This window comes from Amphiura filiformis, chromosome 14 (genome assembly GCF_039555335.1).
Source record: "Amphiura filiformis chromosome 14, Afil_fr2py, whole genome shotgun sequence".
Taxonomy (NCBI): Eukaryota; Metazoa; Echinodermata; class Ophiuroidea; order Amphilepidida; family Amphiuridae; genus Amphiura; species Amphiura filiformis.
The window spans coordinates 27,417,615-27,439,393 of record NC_092641.1 but is presented as its reverse complement, the minus strand read 5'-3'; the positions used below and the strand labels follow the sequence as shown (position 1 = coordinate 27,439,393).

Sequence of the window (21,779 nt, the reverse complement as noted above, 5' to 3'; positions counted from 1 at the left end):
TTTTACTATTTTAGCCCCCAATCACGGCGAATTTGAATGTGAATTTGAACTTTGGTAAAGTGCGCGCGGAGCAAGAGAAAACTTTAAATTTTATACTATTTTAGCCACAAATCAAGGTATAATACCGAATATTGCCTGCAAATTTGCATTTGATATTGTGTCCCCCTGTCCCCGGGATTGACGGCCATGCTCTATACAGTGCTTTTCATTTCGTAGATAAAACTGGCCAACATTATTTCAAACTATTGCTTGATGTAGTTAATAAAATGTACTTCAATTTCCTTCGATACAGTTCGTCTGGTTGTGGTGCAGTGCTACCTTTGCGTTCTGGAAAAAAGACCAGATCCTACAAGAGGCGGTGCCTTGAGATGGTCTCTACCATTTGCAGAAGTCTGTCTTTGTCAAGGAGTGGTAGCACCAAAATATGCCAAAACTGTTCAAGAAGGAGGATGAGTTTGAAGAAGGTGACCTGTTGTATGGGGATGACCCGCAGCCACTTACCATGCGACATAACTGGGAAAAAAATATACTTGACCTTCTCTTGGACCGCATTACATATTGCGGTAAGAAGCTTTGGCAATAATACTAATAACATTCCTTATTATTATTATTATTATTATTATTATTATTATTATTATTATTATTATTATTATTATTATTATTATTATTATTATTATTATTATTATTATTATTATTATTATTATTACTATTACTATTATTAAAAAAGAAGAAAAGCTGTAGCCTTTCCTGGGCAGCTTTCTGGAAACTGGAACGCCTTTAGAGAAGCCCATCCCTGCCAATCAACACACAAATCAAGCTGTTTGAGACAACTTGTGTTACTGTCTTTCTTTATGGGTGTGAGTCATGTGTAAGCACCAAGGACATGGAAAACAAGATCAACGCTTTTGTAACATCTTGCTACAGAGTTATGTTAAACATCAAGCGTGTGGATCGGATTCCAAATGAAACCATCTACAATCTGACCAACACCACTCCACTGGTTGTCAGTGTCAAGATTTATCAACTCAAATTTCTCGGCCATATACTGCGTCTTGAAGACGACGAGCCTGTGAAAGAATATGCCTTTTATTTCTCCACATAGGGAAGAGGAAACCGGGACGGCCGCGCATACTGTACTTACAGTATATGTTCAGCACCTCCTGGGAGATACTGAAGGGATGCTGCAGCCAAACAAAATTATTTCGCTTGCCCAAGATCGCAATAGTTGGAGAAAGCTCCGCAGCCGACTGATGATAATGATGATGAATACTATTTTAATTATTACATGTATTATTATTACATTGTTCAGAAGTACATGTAATTGGCATATTAATATTATCTGCATTAACATCCATATAATGTATGGCGATTTTGTCTACATTATTTGACAACATTCATTATCAAGCCTTACAAGGTTCTTTGTCATTTTCCTGTTACCTTTAAATAATCGGTTTGAAATTCATAATACATATTACATCAATCACTCGTTGTTCATTAAAAAACACAAATAATGGAAACATGAAACCCAGGACAGGGTTTGGGAAGACCCAAACCCATGCAGGGTAGACATCAAAAAACAGCACAAAGAACAATTATACAAAACACAGATCATCAAAACGGCAAGGAGAATAGAAAACTTGAAAGCCTTGGAATGGGAAGGATGATGCAGAAGAAAGGGAAATCCTCCAGAGGATGAGCTCAGCATTTTATGTAAGAACAATTCTCCCAAACAGCATTATGCCGCGCATTCCAGATGGTATAGCTTGAAAGGAGGGCGAGCTGGCTGAGCTCCTTCTTCAGAGGTTTGACTTTCTTCGTGCTGACCTGTAAAATTGATTTCAGACGTTGTTCGTTTACGTGAGTTATGAGGCCACGACTGCCTACTTCAATGCAAAATAGCTGACATTAATATGCAGCAAAACTAATATGCCGATATACTTATCTCAGTTTAGTTTTAATTGCGATATCCGGCGTCTTTTCATAAACATTGCTTTTTTCATCGTAGATTTTTTTTCTCAAAAATTATCCATCATCTTTTCATCAAGAGTAAATTGCCATCTCCATTGTTTATAGTGGCATGAATAAAATAGCACATATTTAATCGACGTAAATGTAAAAGTCTTATGCTCGTATCCATAGTATCGGAAACAGTTTACAACAATTCAATACTGATTCCTATTGAAAAGGCGATCATAATAATTTATCGTATAGTAATTTATTTTATAATGTTCAATTCAGTAGCTCCTTTTCAAACGCTTCATAAAGTAATTAAAGTGTATAACTACAACACTAATATTTTTTCAACACATAGCCGCGCCGGAAACGTTTTCATCAGATCGACTAGCGTGTTCAGCAAATGGGGGTACTGCGATAACCCTATGTCTACAGTCATGGTAGTCTATTTAAATAAATTATGACGTCATAGTAACTCTGAAAAAATGTCCTTATATGTTATATTGGTACTCCCCCTTACGCGCTAGTAGGTTATTCGTAAGTCCAATCCTTGGTCATAATACATTTTTAGTTCTTATGTGCATTTCTTCCCGAACTTATGTTAGACTGTCCCACAGTCTCGGTTCTATCTCTGTGTAAATACTTAGAGCTAAAGCCACCTTCCCCATTACTCCACAGATTAATACATTGACACCACTGAGCCCTAACTGCCAGCAACAAAGTTAAAGCGCTCCTGGAGCACTGTGTGTCGACGAAAACTCAATAATAATAATATACAGACCAACTTGTTTATTTTAAAAAAAATATTATAGCTCTGCTAATCCGAGACTGTTACATTTTAAATAGAAAAGTTCCTTCCAAATAATTATCAAGCTATGTAACGTGACTGTGGCAAAAATTATGACAGCCCACCCCATTGTCAATTCAAATATGGTAGGCATAACACGCATGACCCAATTCTATTATCGTTTTGCGCGGGCGTTGGTTATGATCAATAGACAATATCCACACCGTCATCATCCCTATATCTTCGTGTCAAAAATTGCCGTGATAGTACGATGAATCCTCACGTTTTTCAACAGCTACGCATGGTGATTTTGTTCGAGATAGGCCGAGCGACTCAGGCTAAGCATACGATTTGAGATTCCCACACAACCTGCCACACTGTTTCTATTCTATGTTTTTACGATTTTCGCATGATCAGTATATGGCTGGCCGTAACCGCCACAACGTGGAGCTGCTACGCGTAGCTTACTTTTTGCTTCGCGGAGCTAAATTTACCAATCATGTTAGATCTTTTCATTACGCGGAGCCAGTGGATGCATCCTCGTTCCAGAGAGAGAGAAAACTCTTGCCAAAATTAATGTTTACTATGGGGATTTTAAATGAATCGAATGTAAATAAACCACGACCAGTTGTACAGGATCAATACCATTGTTTGATTAGTGTATGGTCAATGATACCTTGCATGCATGTGTCATGTGTGTGGCGTGTTTGTTTGTTTGTTTGTTTGTCTACTGTGTCAGGCCAGGATCACTGACACCCACGGTACTGATACTGTCATACTATCACGGTGATCATATTGTTGAATGTTGTTGACTTTAAAATAATCATGATGCAGTCATGTCTACAGTAGAATTCACCACGACCTTTGAAGGACTTAAATCCCATTAAAAGCTATTAAACCAAGATAACACTCATTGAAAACAGCTCAACTATGTTACATCAGATCTTCTCTGGTTAAATACACACTGCACTTGTTTCTGTTTTACCTGTGCAATGAGCAATGAGCTGGTATTATAGTTTCAGTTGGGTGAACGATTATAAAGCGAACGCAAGGTAACAATACTGTGTGAGCTTTTGTTTACGAAATGAGACAATAGTCTGCTTATTGTTAACCAGCGTTCTTGAAAATGAGAAGCATAATGGTTTGCAGACTTAACACGGTTTAGAAATAATTTCTTAATATTTTTTGGTGTTATCTGTCGTTTACATATCCTTCCTAAAACACAAAAGTACCAATATTTTCAAACACCTAAATTAGCTAAAAATTTAGGACATGTTACAAAACTATATTTTCTAGAATTTCAGAGAATACTTTAAATATTGGCCAGTTATTTTTTACACAGTGATGTCAACTAGGCAATGGCCTATACTTCTAACATACACTATTTGTAGAGGTCACGCGTCAATGGTGAGCGCACTGAGTATTGTGTATAGGAAAACGGACAGTAACTACAGTATGTATGGCCTAGTACTATTATATAAAGTAAATCCGAACTGGTTTGCTGAAGGTCGAATTCCGCAGGCCACGCCGCGCAAGTTGTACAAATTAGCTCCCGGCGATACACTGCAGATCGCAGAATTGTGTGCATGGTTTACCACCACTCTGCCTAGCTATATAGTTATGTACAATACTGTATGAGTTTCTTATGAGTGCATGTCCATCTTAATAATAAGTCGGTTCGTACTTTTCATAGACTACTTTTTGAATCATAACTTTCGTGACCGAGGATATCTTGCAACTACGTGAAGCTCGTCTGGCAAATTCTTAATGAATAAACTCGCTTCACGTAATGAGTAAGTCGTACTTGATTGGTCAGTTTTACCTCCGATTAATGAAAAACTCTAACATGATTGGTCAATTTGGCTCCACGGAGCAAAAAGTCAGCTACGCGTAGCAGCTCCACGTTGTGGCGGTTGCGGCCTACCATATCAGTATCCCATATGATATTTCTGTTGCAAGAAAATTGTATTTGTTGTCAGGTAAATCACAGGTTTTATTTTAAATACACTAACTGGAAATTAAATACACTAATTAGTGAGGACTGCAATTTTGATGTAAAGATTTTGAAATCCACAGTTAAAATGTTGATATATTCAACTCTTTGAGAAATTAATTATATAAAAGAATGCATGTAAAATGCAGGTGCAATACAATGTACATTATTGACACATTATCACTCTCTTTATCTACGTCAATATATTGAATTCATTGCTCCATTTTGAGTTTGTAGTTGACTACTGAGCGACCTAAGCGATCGATTGCTAGCCAATCAGATAGAACTCCTTTTCTTGCTTTCGGTGAAATACCACTCGCCCGTCGCTCACCAACGGAGTATTAAATTTATATTTATCGTATAGGGCGTCGACACTGTGCAATATCAATATCCACAATGACACTTAACACAATCTATAGCCCATAGGCCCACCGGTTAAGCCCATTCCCTAAATAAAGTTCGTTATTTTATAAAGTTATCATTGAGGAATGCGTGATACACAATTATTCATGCATGTTACGTGTACACCTTTTCAATCTTTGAAGTAGCCAAATCTCCTCCGTGGACAGAAAAACGGGTACATTTCTTTAAAAGAGCATATCTTCAGAAGTTGTGAGCTGAGTGAAATATTTCTTTCGGTTCATTAAAGCTAACGAATACATGTGTCTTTACATAGCAAAATAGATTTGATTAACTTTTCAAAAATAGGAGAAAAAGGGCACAATGATGGTTCTGGTTTTTTTTTTTTTTTGGGGGGGTGGGGCACCCTGTATCAAGAAAAAGTCAGTAGCTCTTGAAATAATTTCACAAGAGTTAAATGACAATCATTGTAGTCTCACTTCCGCCCTATGATTATCTTTGATTGCCAGTCCTCCCCCGGGAAAGGGGGCTGGGGTAACAATTTTATCACCAAAATGTACGCAAGGGATGTATCTACGATTAGTTTAGGTCGTTTGGGCGTAAACGCGTGCATTTTTTATGACGGATAAAACATCTTGGGCGGACAAACCCCCCTCGTAGTTCCAGTGTTATTTGATAATAATATGTTTTCACTGTGCGAGTTCCATGCATGAGGAAATCGTGCTTGAAATTACCTATTACGAAAACTGTGTATAAAGAAGTATTCGCATTGAACCTTTAGGTGTATTTGTGTCAAAATTTAAGAAAATTAATAAAATGACGGAAGACGTTGTTATTACGATAATAATAGTAGTCGCGTCGTGCGGGAAGGTCTTAACACATCAAAGGGGCCAAACAGACTATCGATCGGCAAAGTGGCACGCATTGATGTCATATGTTGTAATTAAATAGCGTATTTCATTGTTTAGCCTTATCTGTTCGGGTCAAAATTAAAAGGGGATATATCTGAAAGTAAAAACTAACATTTTGTGGAAGAACAATTCAAAATATAATCTATTTTTATGGAAATACTTATTAATTTACTAATTAATTTTATACCACTACATACTCTACTTCATACTTCATACACATTGGTTAATATTAGTTTTTCTCTCTTTCTAGCCAATGAGTGCTTGACTAGTCCATGTGACCATAACGCAGCTTGTATCAACAACCCTGGTAGTTTCGAATGTAGCTGCAATGCAGGATTCAGTGGAGATGGATTAACCTGTACAGGTAAATTTTGCGAAAATAATGATTATTATAATATAATTGGATTAAGGGGGTACTAAACCCCTCGATAAATGTGTGTTCATTTTTGAATTTTTCTCAAAAACTAATAACACACTGGTAACAAAAGTTGTGTATATTGTAGGGGCAAGGAATCCAATTACTACACTGGAATTTCAGTGACCCAAGACAAGCAGTTCGTTATTTATGACAAGAAATAAGGTACCGCTAGGATGTACCTCATTTCCTATCATATATACTGAACCGCTTGTCTTGAGTCACTGAAATTTCAGTGTAGTAATTGGATTCCTTGCCCCAATAATAAACATGACTTGTGTTACCAGTGTGTTATTATTTTTTGAGAAAACTGCAAAAAGAGTCACAAATTTACCACAGGGGTGTAGTACCCCCTTAAGCTTCTCACAACAGAACATTACAATTAATGTTTTGTGGTTCAGAAGCTCGATCAAGTTATATTATACAATCATTATTTTCACTGGCCATTAAAAAAGTAGAACTTTGGATCACTTGTGTATCGCTGTTTCTTCGACGACCCATCCACGGTAATTGACTCACGACAGGCTTCGTTTGATCCTTTCATAATTGTTTCTGATATTTTCATGAGAGTGTTCTCTACTTTATGAAAATCTGTTAATATTGGTTCTTATTCCTCTCTTTAGACGTTGACGAGTGCCTGTACAACCCATGTGACCATAACGCAGTTTGCAGCAACAACCATGGCAGTTTCGAATGTACCTGTAATGCATGATTCAGTGGGGATGGATTAAGTTGTAGCGGTAAATTTTATGAAAATTTTTGTTACTTTGTTGAAATTGTAACCGTTAGAAATACGACTAAGAAGTTGTAGTTCAAAAACTTTTGATATCTTGTCACAGCTTCGTTGTTAACAGGTGTATTATATGCTGAAACGGTCGACAAAAGAGCAGTCTCGTTTGTCCTATCATTGAGAGAGCATACTCGTTTTTATATACAAGCTTACATTGCAAACATAAATTGGTCAGTATGACTAACGTTAGTCCATATGGTGTCCATTTTGACTAACTTAATGTTAGTCAAGCAGTCAAGGTTAGCATATGTGTGACTAGCTTTGCCTAGTCATGCAAGCAAGACTAGCTTGCTTGACTAACGTCAACATTAGTCGAGCAGGCTTGACTAACTAGCTGACTAGTTAGTTAGGACGTTAGTCATCCATGCATAACTAACCTAGGCTATTCGCATGACTAGTAAAAGACTAACTTTAAGTTAGTCAGAATGGTGTCCATTTTGATTAACGTAACATTAGTCATGTACTTCTAAGCTAGTCATGCAGGCTTGACTAACATGATCAAACTAGTTATGATGTTATGACTAGCTTGCTCGACTAACGAGCTTGAAGAGGTGGAAACTGGTCTCTTATATGATGAAGTCAAGGTGGTGGCTTTTGAGCGGTTCTGCAATGTTGTAAATCCTTCGTTCATGACTGAACATATACACTACCTGTGTAATGTGAGGAAGCAAAACATTAACTACACCGATATAGCTGCGAATTTGTCTCTGTGCAATTAAGTCTTAATCTGCACTGCATAATTTCAGATGCTAACATCATATGGATCGGAGATTATTTGTGTCACACAAATTAAGTTTGTAAATAAAATAAAAGATAATACAGACATATATATGAAATATATCAAAGTATTTTATTATCATATTAATCTTACCCACACTGTTTTATTATAATGTTAATCTTTCTAAAAATAGTTTAATTTACAGGGACAATCAGTGATCATTAAAATTAAATTTTTCCAAACTTGCCGATTTCTTTGCACTATAGAAAGAACTCCCCTATACTAATTTACCCTCACACCAACTCTTTCAAAAATAGTGTTTGTGACAATTTTTAAGCGACCTATCATTACTTAGATACATTAATCTTCCTTACAATTTCTAATCATGTTATCATGTTCAAGTTTATTTTTACCATCATCATATCATATACGGTAACATAATTACCAAAAAAAGGATGGCAGGACAATCACAAGAGAAAAGCTCGAAAGACGTATTGCCCTCAGTGCAAAAAAAAAAAAAGGAAAAAGGAAAAAAAAAAGACGCCTATTGACAACGGACAAGGACGGGTTGCTCACTCTCCTCTGATTCTCCCGCTGATTTAGTTGTCTGTGGGACAAGAACAACAAATTGGTTTCACTGTACGACTAACAACGTTATATACAGTGGTTGCTTTTTGAAATAAATCGAAAATTATTTAACGAAATGTAAAATTGTAAAAAGTTATGAGTAACCTTATTTGTTTTACAAATCTGGGCCAATTTGCTCATTGCGTTTGGCCACAATGGTTCATTATGTAAAAAGAGGGAGTTTTAAAAGTTGCACCTGAGTCCATAGGAGTCAATTGTCAAACAATACAGTATGTTAGGCTGTCCATGTGTTTGTAAAGAGATAACGTGGTGAAAGACAATTTCAGATACAACTTATGTCGTAATGTAAGTCAAATTTGTTTGGGAAACGTTGAAACGCAATAACACCAGACATTTTTCGACGGGATTCAGCCAGATTCACTATAGACGTGTCCTGACGAACAGTCGTACACGTCGACGAGGTGCTTCCGTTTTTTCGCCTCTCCTGTCAACTGAAATTTTGTTCTCAATTTTCGAATTGCATTAGGCGCAACTCCCATACGACGAGCAATTTCTTTCACCGGTACATTTTCATCCAGCAAACCTATTGCTCTACCGCGAAGAAATTCGGGCAAACGCGGCATTATTAAAATGTGACTTTTCACATGATGAACTACTGGCCTATTCTCACTGCAGTACATACCCCTTCCATCTCAGACATTTATCATTAAAAAGAAAAGAATAAAACACCTCCTTTGCTTTTCAAGAAGAAGAAGAATACCAAAGATTAAGTTTTCTTTTACAAACACATGAATATCCCTGGCCTACTGTATTGTTTGAGAATTGAGTCCTATGGACTCAGATGCAACTTTAACACTGTTTAAAACGGTCTCCTTTTTTACATAATGAACCATTGTGACTGAACGCAATGACGTGTGACGCTAAAATTTGGTCCACATGTGTAAAACAAATAAGGCTACCCATGTCATTTTACAAGTTTGCATTTTGTCAAATAGTTTTCGATTTATTAAAAAAAATACGTAGGGGGGAACTTATAAGTTGTGCACCCTATATTAGTCCAGCCTGCATGACTAGCCTCCTTGACTAGTTTTAAGCTAGTCACGGGACTGCATGACTAGTTTATGTTTTCAGTATAATATCAACTTAAAATATTAGATTAACTTGCAAAACTATTCTTTCTTTTAGGTAAAACTGGAGACATTGCATCAGCGTGGTCTTTGCTTCTACAAATTTGCTAATAATTGTTCTTATCTTCTTTTTAGACGATGATGAGTGCTTGACTAGTCCTTGTGACTCTAACGCAGCTTGTAGCAACAACCCTGGCAGTTTCGAGTGTACCTGTAATGCAGGTTTCAGTGGAGATGGATTGACCTGTACAGGTAAATTTTCCGTCAATAATATGGCGTACGCTTCGTTATTAACACGTGTATTATATGCTGAAACGGTCGACAAAAGACCAGTCTCGTTTGTCCTATCATTGAGAGAGCATACTCTTTTTATATACAAGCTTACATTGAAAACATAAATTGGTCAGTATGACTAACGTTAGTCCATATGGTGTCCATTTTGACTAACTTAGTGTTAGTCAAGCAGTCATGGTTAGCATGTGTGACTAGCTTTGCCTAGTCATGCAAGCAAGACTAGCTTGCTTGACTAACGTCAACATTAGTCGAGCAGGCTTGACTAACTAGCTGACTAGTTAGTTAGGACGTTAGTCATCCATGCATAACTAACCTAGGCTATTCGCATGACTAGTAAACGACTAACTTTAAGTAAGTCAGAATGGTGTCCATTTTGATTAACGTAACATTAGTCATGCACTTCTAAGCTAGTCATGCAGGCTTGACTAACATGATCAAACTAGTTATGATGTTATGACTAGCTTGCTCGACTAACGAGCTTGAAGAGGTGGAAACCGGTCTCTTATATGATGAAGTCAAGGTGGTGGCTTTTGAGTGGTTCTGCAATGTTGTAAATCCTTCGTTCATGACTGAACATATACACTACCTGTGTAATGTGAGGAAGCAGAACATTAACTACACCGATATAGCTGCGAATTTGTCTCTGTGCAAGTAAGTCTTAATCTGCACTGCATAATTTCACCTGCCAACATCATATGGATCGGAGATTATTTGTGTCACACAAATTAAGTACGACGAATTGTCTGAAATAAAAGATAATACAGACATATATATGAAATATATCAAGGTATTTTATTATCATATTAATCTTACCCACACTGTTTTATTATAATATTAATCTTTCTAAAAATAGTTTATTTTACAGGGACAATCAGTGATCATTAAAATTAAATTTTTCCAAACTTGCCGATTTCTTTGCACTATAGAAAGAACTCCCCTATACTAATTTACCCTCACACCAACTCTTTCAAAAATAGTGTTTGTGACAATTTTTAAGCGACCTATCATTACTTAGATACATTAATCTTCCTTACAATTTCTAATCATGTTATCATGTTCAAGTTTATTTTTACCATCATCATATCATATAAAGTAACATAATTACCAAAAAAAAGGATGGCAGGACAATCACAAGACAAGAGAAAAGCTCGGAAGACGTGATTGCCCTCAGTGCAAAAAAAAAAAAAAAAAAAAAAAAAGGAAAAAGGAAAAAAAAGACGCCTACAGACAACGGACAAGGACGGGTTGTTCACTCTCCTCTGATTCTCCCGCTGATTTAGTTGTCTGTGGGACGTTGAAGAACAGCAAATTGGCTGTTTTACTGTACAGTTCCGTTTCAAGCCTACATTGACTAACAACGTTATATTAGTCCAGCCTGCATGACTAGCCTCCTTGACTAGTTTTAAGCTAGTCACGGGACTGCATGACTAGTTTATGTTTTCAGTATAATATCAACTTAAAATATTAGATTAACTTGCAAAACTATTCTTTCTTTTAGGTAAAACTGGAGACATTGCATCAGCGTGGTCTTTGCTTCATACAAATTTGCTAATAATTGTTCTTATCTTCTTTTTAGACGATGATGAGTGCTTGACTAGTCCTTGTGACTCTAACGCAGCTTGTAGCAATAACCCTGGCAGTTTCGAGTGTACCTGTAATGCAGGTTTCAGTGGAGATGGATTGACCTGTACAGGTAAATTTTCCGTCAATAATATGGCGTACGCTTCGTTGTTAACACGTGTATTATATGCTGAAACGGTCGACAAAAGACCAGTCTCGTTTGTCCTATCATTGAGAGAGCATACTCTTTTTTATATACAAGCTTACATTGAAAACATAAATTGGTCAGTATGACTAACGTTAGTCCATATGGTGTCCATTTTGACTAACTTAATGTTAGTCAAGCAGTCATGGTTAGCATGTGTGACTAGCTTTGCCTAGTCATGCAAGCAAGACTAGCTTGCTTGACTAACGTCAACATTAGTCGAGCAGGCTTGACTAACTAGCTGACTAGATAGTTAGGACGTTAGTCATCCATGCATAACTAACCTAGGCTATTCGCATGACTAGTAAACGACTAACTTTAAGTTAGTCAGAATGGTGTCCATTTTGATTAACGTAACATTAGTCACGTACTTCTAAGCTAGTCATGCAGGCTTGACTAACATGATCAAATTAGTTATGATGTTATGACTAGCTTGCTCGACTAACGAGCTTGAAGAGGTGGAAACTGGTCTCTTATATGATGAAGTCAAGGTGGTGGCTTTTGAGCGGTTCTGCAATGTTGTAAATCCTTCGTTCATGACTGAACATATACACTACCTGTGTAATGTGAGGGAGCAAAACATTAACTACATAGCTGCGAATTTGTCTCTGTGCAAGTAAGTCTTAATCTGCACTGCATAATTTCACCTGCCAACATCATATGGATCGGAGATTATTTGTGTCACACAAATTAAGTACGACGAATTGTCTGAAATAAAAGATAATACAGACATATATATGAAATATATCAAAGTATTTTATTATCATATTAATCTTACCCACACTGTTTTATTATAATGTTAATCTTTCTAAAAATAGTTCATTTTACAGGGACAATCAGTGATCATTAAAATTAAATTTTTCCAAACTTGCCGATTTCTTTGCACTATAGAAAGAACTCCCTATACTAATTTACCCTCACACCAACTCTTTCAAAAATAGTGTTTGTGACAATTTTTAAGCGACCTATCATTACTTAGATACATTAATCTTCCTTACAATTTCTAATCATGTTATCATGTTCAAGTTTATTTTTACCATCATCATATCATATACGGTAACATAATTACCAAAAAAAGGATGGCAGGACAATCACAAGACAAGAGAAAAGCTCGAAAGACGTGATTGCCCTGATTGCCCTCAGTGCAAAAAAAAAGGAAAAAAAAGGGAAAAAAGGAAAAAAAAGACGCCTACAGACAACGGACAAGGACGGGTTGCTCACTCTCCTCTGATTCTCCCGCTGATTTAGTTGTCTGTGGGACGCTGAAGAACAGCAAATTGGCTGTTTTACTGTACAGTTCCGTTTCAAGCCTACATTGACTAACAACGTTATATTAGTCCAGCCTGCATGACTAGCCTCCTTGACTAGTTTTAAGCTAGTCACGGGACTGCATGACTAGTTTATGTTTTCAGTATAATATCAACTTAAAATATTAGATTAACTTGCAAAACTATTCTTTCTTTTAGGTAAAACTGGAGACATTGCATCAGCGTGGTCTTTGCTTCATACAAATTTGCTAATAATTGTTCTTATCTTCTTTTTAGACGATGATGAGTGCTTGACTAGTCCTTGTGACTCTAACGCAGCTTGTAGCAACAACCCTGGCAGTTTCGAGTGTACCTGTAATGCAGGTTTCAGTGGAGATGGATTAACCTGTACAGGTAAATTTTCCGTCAATAATATGGCGTACGCTTCGTTGTTAACACGTGTATTATATGCTGAAACGGTCGACAAAAGACCAGTCTCGTTTGTCCTATCATTGAGAGAGCATACTCTTTTTTATATACAAGCTTACATTGAAAACATAAATTGGTCAGTATGACTAACGTTAGTCCATATGGTGTCCATTTTGACTAACTTAATGTTAGTCAAGCAGTCCTGGTTAGCATGTGTGACTAGCTTTGCCTAGTCATGCAAGCAAGACTAGCTTGCTTGACTAACGTCAACATTAGTCGAGCAGGCTTGACTAACTAGCTGACTAGTTAGTTAGGACGTTAGTCATCCATGCATAACTAACCTAGGCTATTCGCATGACTAGTAAACGACTAACTTTAAGTTTGTCAGAATGGTGTCCATTTTGATTAACGTAGCTTTAGTCATGTACTTCTAAGCTAGTCATGCAGGCTTGACTAACATGATCAAATTAGTTATGATGTTATGACTAGCTTGCTCGACTAACGAGCTTGAAGAGGTGGAAACTGGTCTCTTATATGATGAAGTCAAGGTGGTGGCTTTTGAGCGGTTCTGCAATGTTGTAAATCCTTCGTTCATGACTGAACATATACACTACCTGTGTAATGTGAGGAAGCAAAACATTAACTACACCGATATAGCTGCGAATTTGTCTCTGTGCAAGTAAGTCTTAATCTGCACTGCATAAATTCACCTGCCAACATCATATAGATCGGAGATTATTTGTGTCACACAAATTAAGTACGACGAATTGTCTGAAATAAAAGATAATACAGACATATATATGAAATATATCAAAGTACTTTATTATCATATTAATCTTACCCACACTGTTTTATTATAATGTTAATCTTTCTAAAAATAGTTTATTTTACATTGACAATCAGTGATCATTAAAATTAAATTTTTTCCAAACTTGCCGATTTCTTTGCACTATAGAAAGAACTCCCCTATACTAATTTACCCTCACACCAACTCTTTCAAAAATAGTGTTTGTGACAATTTTTAAGCGACCTATCATTACTTAGATACATTAATCTTCCTTACAATTTCTAATCATGTTATCATGTACAAGTTTATTTTTACCATCATCATATCATATACGGTAACATAATTACCAAAAAAAGGATGGCAGGACAATCACAAGAGAAAAGCTCGAAAGACGTGATTGCCCTCAGTGCAAAAAAAAGTTCTTCAACGTCTGTGGGACGTTGAAGAACAGCAAATTGGCTGTTTTACTGTACAGTTCCGTCTCAAGCCTACATTGACTAACAACGTTATATTAGTGCAGCCTGCATGACTAGCCTCCTTGACTAGTTAAGCTAGGCACGGCACTGCATGACTAGTTTATGTTTTCAGTATAATATCAACTTAAAATATTAGATTAACTTGCAAAACTATTCTTTCTTTTAGGTAAAACTGGAGACATTGCATCAGCGTGGTCTTTGCTTCATACAAATTTGCTAATAATTGTTCTTGTCTTCTTTTTAGACGATGATGAGTGCTTGACTAGTCCTTGTGACTCTAACGCAGCTTGTAGCAACAACCCTGGCAGTTTCGAGTGTACCTGTAATGCAGGTTTCAGTGGAGATGGATTAACCTGTACAGGTAAAGTTTGTGAAAATAATGATTATATCGTCGGTCGCAACACATAGTGGCGTACGTGCAGGACAAACGCAAAATACATTTCCGAGAATAACGCGTTTGAAGAATATGCTACTAATAACATAGTCAGTACTCCTTCAATATTATCTCTCAGTGGACCGATTACATTTAAAATTGAAGTTAAAGGATTAAACTATTAAACTGTAACTTAAATAGTTAAAAAGGAATAACTTTTACAGGATATATCTTCCTCTAAACTTATACGCCACTATGTGAAACGGAATATTTGGGGGGTTCGGTGGGTTTTTGAAGCGTAAGTCGCACGTACGCCACTATGTGAAACGGAATATTTGGGAGTTTCAGCCGGTTTTTGAAGCGTAAGTCGCACGTACGCCAAAATGTGAAACGGAAGATTTGTTTTTTTTCGGCTCGTGTCTGAAACGTACGCCATATTATTGACGGATGATGTGCCTAAATGTCATCAAATGCGATTTCGCCGTTTCACATAATGGCGTATGTTGATCGTGCTTCAGTTTGTGAAACGGAAGATATTGGATTCTTACGGGATTGTTAACATAAGTCAATTGATTAATTTACGTTATTTATTAATTAAGTATAGTTGAGTTTTCTTACTCGGTATACTTGAAGAACTTGATATATAAAACCGTTGGGCAAAATTTTATAAAATTGACCAAAATCACTGTACGCCATTATGTGTTGCGACCGACGATATAATATAATTGTATTAAGGGGGTACTAAACCCCTCGATAAATTTGTGTCCATTTTGAATTTTTCTCAAAACTAATAACACACTGGTAACAAAAGTTGTGTATATTATAGGGGCAAGGAATCCAATTACTACACTGGAATTTCAGTGACCCAAGACAAGCAGTTCGTTATTTATGACAAGAAATAAGGTACCGCTAGGATGTACCTCATTTACTATCATATATACTGAACCGCTTGTCTTGAGTCACTGAAATTTCCGTGTAGTAATTGGATTCCTTGTCCCAATAATATACATGACTTGTGTTACCAGTTTGTTATTATTTTTTGAGAAAACTGCAAAATGAGTCACAAATTTACCACAGGGGTGTAGTACCCCCTTAAGCTTCTCACAACAGAACATTACAATTAATGTTTTGTGGTTCAGAAGCTCAATCAAGTTATATTATACAATCATTATTTTCACTGGCCATTAAAAAAGTAGAACTTTGGATCACTTGTGTATCGCTGTTTCTTTGACGACCCATCCACGGTGATTGACTCACGACAGGCTTCGTTTGATCCTTTCATAATTGTTTCTAATATTTTCATAAGAGTGTTCTCTACTTTATGAAAATCTGTTAATATTGGTTCTTATTCCTCTATTTAGACGTTGACGAGTGCCTGCACAATCCATGTGACCACAACGCAGTTTGCAGCAACAACCATGGCAGTTTCAATGTACCTGTAATGCAGGATTCAGTGGGGATGGATTAAGTTGTAGCGGTAAATTTTATGAAAACTTTTGTTACTTTGTTGAAATTGTAACCGTTAAAAATACGACTAAGAAGTTGTAGTTCAAAAACTTTTGATATCTTGTCACAGCTTCGTTGTTAACAGGTGTATTATATGCTGAAACGGTCGACAAAAGACCAGTCTCGTTTGTCCTATCATTGAGAGAGCATACTCGTTTTTATATACAAGCTTACATTGCAAACATAAATTGGTCAGTGACTAACGTTAGTCCATATGGTGTCCATTTTGACTAACTTAATGTTAGTCAAGCAGTCATGGTTAGCATGTGTGACTAGCTTTGCCTAGTCATGCAAGCAAGACTAGCTTGCTTGACTAACGTCAACATTAGTCGAGCAGGCTTGACTAACTAGCTGACTAGTTAGTTAGGACGTTAGTCATCCATGCATAACTAACCTTGGCTATTCGCATGACTAGTAAACGACTAACTTTAAGTTAGTCAGAATGGTGTCCATTTTGATTAACGTAACATTAGTCATGTATTTCTAAGCTAGTCGTGCAGACTTGACTAACGTGATCAAACTAGTTATGATGTTATGACTAGCTTGCTCGACTAACGAGCTTGAAGATGTGGAAACTGGTATCTTATATGATGAAGTCAAGGTGGTGGCTTTTGAGCGGTTCTGCAATGTTGTAAATCCTTCGTTCATGACTGAACATATACACTACCTGTGTAATGTGAGGAAGCAAAACATTAACTACACCGATATAGCTGCGAATTTGTCTCTGTACAAGTAAGTCTTAATCTGCACTGCATAATTTCACCTGCCAACATCATATGGATCGGAGATTATTTGTGTCACACAAATTAAGTACGACGAATTGTCTGAAATAAAAGATAATACAGACATATATATGAAATATATCAAAGTATTTTATTATCATATTAATCTTACCCACACTGTTTAATTGTAATGTTAATCTTTCTAAAAATAGTTTATTTTACAGGGACAATCAGTGATCATTAAAATTACATTTTTCCAAACTTGCCGATTTCTTTGCACTATTCGCCACTTGCACGGTTCCGCCATTATGCACTATGTGCGGGAGAGCCTCGAACTGGCAGCATACATGAATGGGAATTGAACCAGTCATATAACATTCTGTGTAAGGTTACGTAATTCTTCCTTTCATGTATGCTGCCAGTTCGAGGCTCCCGCATATAGTGCATAATGGCGGAACCGTGCAAGTGGCGAATAGAAAGAACTCCCCTATACTAATTTACCCTCACACCAACTCTTTCAAAAATAGTGTTTGTGACAATTTTTAAGCGACCTATCATTACTTAGATACATTAATCTTCCTTACAATTTCTAATCATGTTATCATGTTCAAGTTTATTTTTACCATCATCATATCATATGTATTATGATTCATTAAATTGCAACATGGCGATTGTTTATGTCATGGCTAATCAAGGTAATAATATCAGTAATCTAATTAGGTGTCAGCATTACCAACATTGCCGCCAAGTTAGCAATTAACCGCCTTTTTGTGGCTCTGCAAGACATGTTTGAAGTATTATGTGCTGGTAGGGCATTCCAAATGCCTGCAGATTACGATACATCTTCTGCGGAAGCTTAGACCAAGATTCATTAAACAATAAATGAATCAAGTTTATAGTACTGACTAATATTGAAACTAATTTTCACTTTTGAATGACCCGTGATGACCCTAGGCATCAACTTTAAAGATATTTCTTGTTTCTAACTCTAGCTTGCTACGACTATCTGGGCATGGAAAGTGGTGAGATAAGAGATGCCGATATTACAGCGTCATCTGAGTACTCAACCAAATTCTTAGCCGTAAACGCAAGACTGAATGGTAACGCTGCCTGGTCAGCAAGTGTGTCTGCTACTGAGTGGATTCAAGCTGACATAGGTAAGCCTCATCAGTAGCCACCGCTCCTGTAAATTTCTTAATGTGTTTGAACTAAAAAGTATTGAGGGGCGTTTTTAGTCTAAACTTATTGTGGTAAATATGTGCTAATTAATATGCTACGATTAAGGACATACAGGGTGTCCCAAAAAATTGCGCCCTCTTTTTCTCCTATTTCTGACAAGTTGATCAAATATATTTTGATATGTAAAGAAACCTTGAGTCATTAGCTTTAATAAACCAAAACAATTATATCAATCAGCTCACAACTTTTGAAGATATGCTCTTTTAAAGAAATGTACCAGTTTTTCACTCTGTCCACGCAGGAGGTTTGGCTACTTCAAAGATTGAAAAGGAGTACACATACCATGCATGAATATCAAACATTCCTCAATGATAACTTTATAAAATAACTTTATTTATGGAATGGGCTTTACCGGTGGATTTATGGGCAATGGGTTTTGTTAATAGTGTCATTAATTTGTGGGTAAAATGGATGCCGAATGGGACTTCTTTTGCTTTGCTTGCAATTACTTAATTTTTCTTGGTTATTTATGCCTTTTTGTTTTATTATGTTTCTTACTTTCTTACTTTGTTGTTTCTTGCTTTTTTTTTTTTTATTTACAACATAAGTCATTTCTCTTTTTAGGATAAAAGTTAGCCCAAAAAAGGCTGTTTGCTTTGTCTTTGGTTCTTCTGAAGTGAGTTTACTCTGCTGCTCTGCCCTCTACCTGGTTGCCTCCTTGGCGAATACAGGTTTCAGCCCTGGTCCTCATTGCATCAATTGCGTTGCGTACCATCCTTGTGCGCCGGATACTTCAGTAATACGTTTGCGAAGATCTTGGATTTTGCCACAAAGGGAAAAAATCAAGTGGTGTGAGGTCTGGTGATCGTGCAGGCCACTCCACAGCATGAGCCATCCCAACCACTCTGTTTGCTATCCGTGGACAGAGTGAAAAACGGGTACTTTTATTCAAAAGGGCATATCTTCAAAAGTTGTGAGCCGATTGAAATAATTGTTTTGGTTTATTAAAGCTAACGATTCAAGGTTTCTTTACATACCAAAAAATAATTAATCAACTTTTAAAAAATAGGAGAAAAAGAGGGCACAATGAGGGGCCTCTTTTTTTTGGGACACCCTGTATAAAGCAACAGAACGAATGCACATTTGTATAACTATTGAGTTTTCTATGTTCAGAAAAAACAATGTATAAAGTAAATGATAAGTAAATAAATGAATTCAAGTAAACAAATCAGCATGCACATACTCTACAAGTGACAACATTTTTTGATATCCGAGTCGTACTCTATAACTTCGCCCGTCTATTAGGTTAAAAGATTGTAAATTTCATCGTTTATTATTATTTTTGCTATTGAAAACGTAAATCAGTGCGAGGTACTGAGGCAGCATCCTGAAACCCATTATTCTGTTCAAGAATTAGAGTCGGTTATCCCATTCATTGAGTTGATTTAAATACATATCGTGCTACACATGATATACTACCGACTATATAGATTGGAATTAGAATATCCAGAACAAGATTGAATAAAGATAGTTTAGCATAAGCCATTAGAGGCGCCATAATTGTTTGTGACAAAGTTGCATTCATTGTATAATTCGTTAAAGCATTGGTCATCAATTTGGTAATACAGGTTACCTCACTTATGCATTGGGCGTAATAACTCAAGGTGATGGTGGTTATGGGAGTGGCGACGACTGGATAACGTCATTTAAAGTGTCAACTTTCTTGAGTATTGATGACAATGAGATGTTTGTTGTGAATCAAGATGGAACCGAAATAGTAAGTATATATTGCCAATTTAGATCGGCAACGCAACGGGATAAATAGCAAAAGTGACACAAGTTTAACATTGTACATTGATGCACGACTGCTTTGTCTAATAAATTCAACCTTTGATATTTCACCCTGGTTATCACTAGATAATTTATAATGACTAACAAGAAGTAAACAGCCTCCAAAGAAACCTCATCAATATGTTAATTAATTCAACGATATTCATACGGAACCCTCATCAACATGTTCATTAATCAGTCGATAATAATAAGGCACCCTCATCAACAACATGTTAATTAATCTGACAATATTATATATAAGGATTAAACCTCATCGACATCTTAATTAACCCGACGGTGGTTCTAACGATTGCGTGTTTTCCTACAGATTTTCCCGGGCAACACTGACACCAATACCAAGGTCACAGCAAATTTTCCTGCGCCAATTCATGCCCGTATTGTACGTATCACCTGTCTGACGGCGAAGGGCATTTATGGATTACGATTCGAAATACTGGGATGCAAAATGTAACCTAATACTAATGTAAGGTGGAGCTTGGATGTGCTCGAAATAGTAGCACAAATGAAGGTGTCATTTTGAAATATTATTTTTTATTGAGAATTAAGAGCTTAGCAAACAAAATGTTAAACTCTTTAAATCACCGCTATAGAGATAAAAGAAAAGGTGATTAGTAGATATGTGTGTAAATAATATATCCTTCATTTATAGATGCTAGGTGTTTGCGTATGAATAATAACAATTATATCCTTCATTAACACATTCTTGATCATTGATATTATATTCTGACACCTTCGAGGCCCCAGGTTAAAAGTATTGACCTTCGCTGACATCAATGGTACTATTTATGTTACTTCGAAGCAATAGTTTTAACCAAAGCCTCTCCTGTCGTATATGGTCGAATCCAACGAAAAGTGTACACGGCATGTTCAGGGCAATAACTTAAAAGTATTAATCAATTGGCTTTCGTGTTTGTATTGTGTTTATTCGCCTTGATCATACGCTTCGCGCCATATATATTAAGACCCCCTTCTGTGAAACACTTAGACACAGAGACCCAAAAACATGCTATTTTTACCAATTTTTTCAAAATATTTCTTAAGGTATTTTTAAAAACATCTAAATCAGTTATGAAAAGCAGTCATTGGATTGAATCTAAATTGATTTCCTGAAAGGTGTGTATTCAAAGATTGCCTGTTAACTTTTTCACATATTTGTACATATTTTTGAATTTTTTGTGATGATTTTTTGAATGGTATTTTTTACATTACCTACGAATGCAATTTTTCATAGCACTAGATATATCTTAAAAAAAATGGAAATCACTAATAAATGCGCGATTGATACAAGCTTTGATATGTCCAATACTGAAATGCATTGCATTCGGACATCTTTATTATTGTGTTTAGCTACCAGAAATTCTAAATGGCACAAAGGTAGGTTTGGTAAAAAATATGCATTACCTCCGAATACACGTTAAAAGCTCTGTCATTTCCACAAACTGAGAGAATAGTAAATTATATTTAAGCAATAGGTGCATTGTAATGCACTCTTTAATACTACCAAGTTT

The 21,779-nt window shown here is 36.3% G+C and overlaps 2 protein-coding genes across 2 annotated transcripts; both read left to right on the top strand.

The window, feature by feature from the left end:
- Positions 1–424: 424 nt before the first annotated feature.
- On the top strand, positions 425–9,892 carry LOC140169329 (uncharacterized). Its single transcript, XM_072192586.1, has 4 exons — positions 425–563; positions 6,255–6,368; positions 7,043–7,159; positions 9,778–9,892. The coding sequence occupies exons 1-3, from the start codon at positions 425–427 to the stop codon at positions 7,129–7,131; spliced, it is 342 nt and encodes a 113-aa protein (XP_072048687.1). The 3' UTR covers positions 7,132–7,159; positions 9,778–9,892.
- LOC140169328 (uncharacterized) lies at positions 7,600–21,374 on the top strand. The gene is made up of 8 exons (XM_072192585.1): positions 7,600–7,624; positions 9,778–9,894; positions 11,513–11,629; positions 13,246–13,362; positions 14,885–15,001; positions 18,234–18,398; positions 20,049–20,197; positions 20,579–21,374. Exons 1-8 carry the CDS (start codon positions 7,600–7,602, stop codon positions 20,720–20,722), a joined length of 951 nt encoding a protein of 316 aa, XP_072048686.1. The 3' UTR covers positions 20,723–21,374.
- The last annotated feature ends 405 nt before the right edge of the window (positions 21,375–21,779 follow it).

Bases quoted from the DNA above. Each gene is read 5' to 3' on its own strand.
- LOC140169328 (XM_072192585.1), top strand. From the start codon at position 7,600: ATGACTAGTAAAAGACTAACTTTAA. The intron at 7,625-9,777 runs GTTAGTCAGAAT...TCTTCTTTTTAG, and splicing joins TAGTAAAAGACTAACTTTAA to ACGATGATGAGTGCTTGACT. The intron at 11,630-13,245 runs GTAAATTTTCCG...TCTTCTTTTTAG, and splicing joins AGATGGATTGACCTGTACAG to ACGATGATGAGTGCTTGACT.
- LOC140169329 (XM_072192586.1), top strand. From the start codon at position 425: ATGCCAAAACTGTTCAAGAAGGAGGATGAGTTTGAAGAAGGTGACCTG. The intron at 564-6,254 runs GTAAGAAGCTTT...CTCTCTTTCTAG, and splicing joins GGACCGCATTACATATTGCG to CCAATGAGTGCTTGACTAGT. The intron at 6,369-7,042 runs GTAAATTTTGCG...TCCTCTCTTTAG, and splicing joins AGATGGATTAACCTGTACAG to ACGTTGACGAGTGCCTGTAC.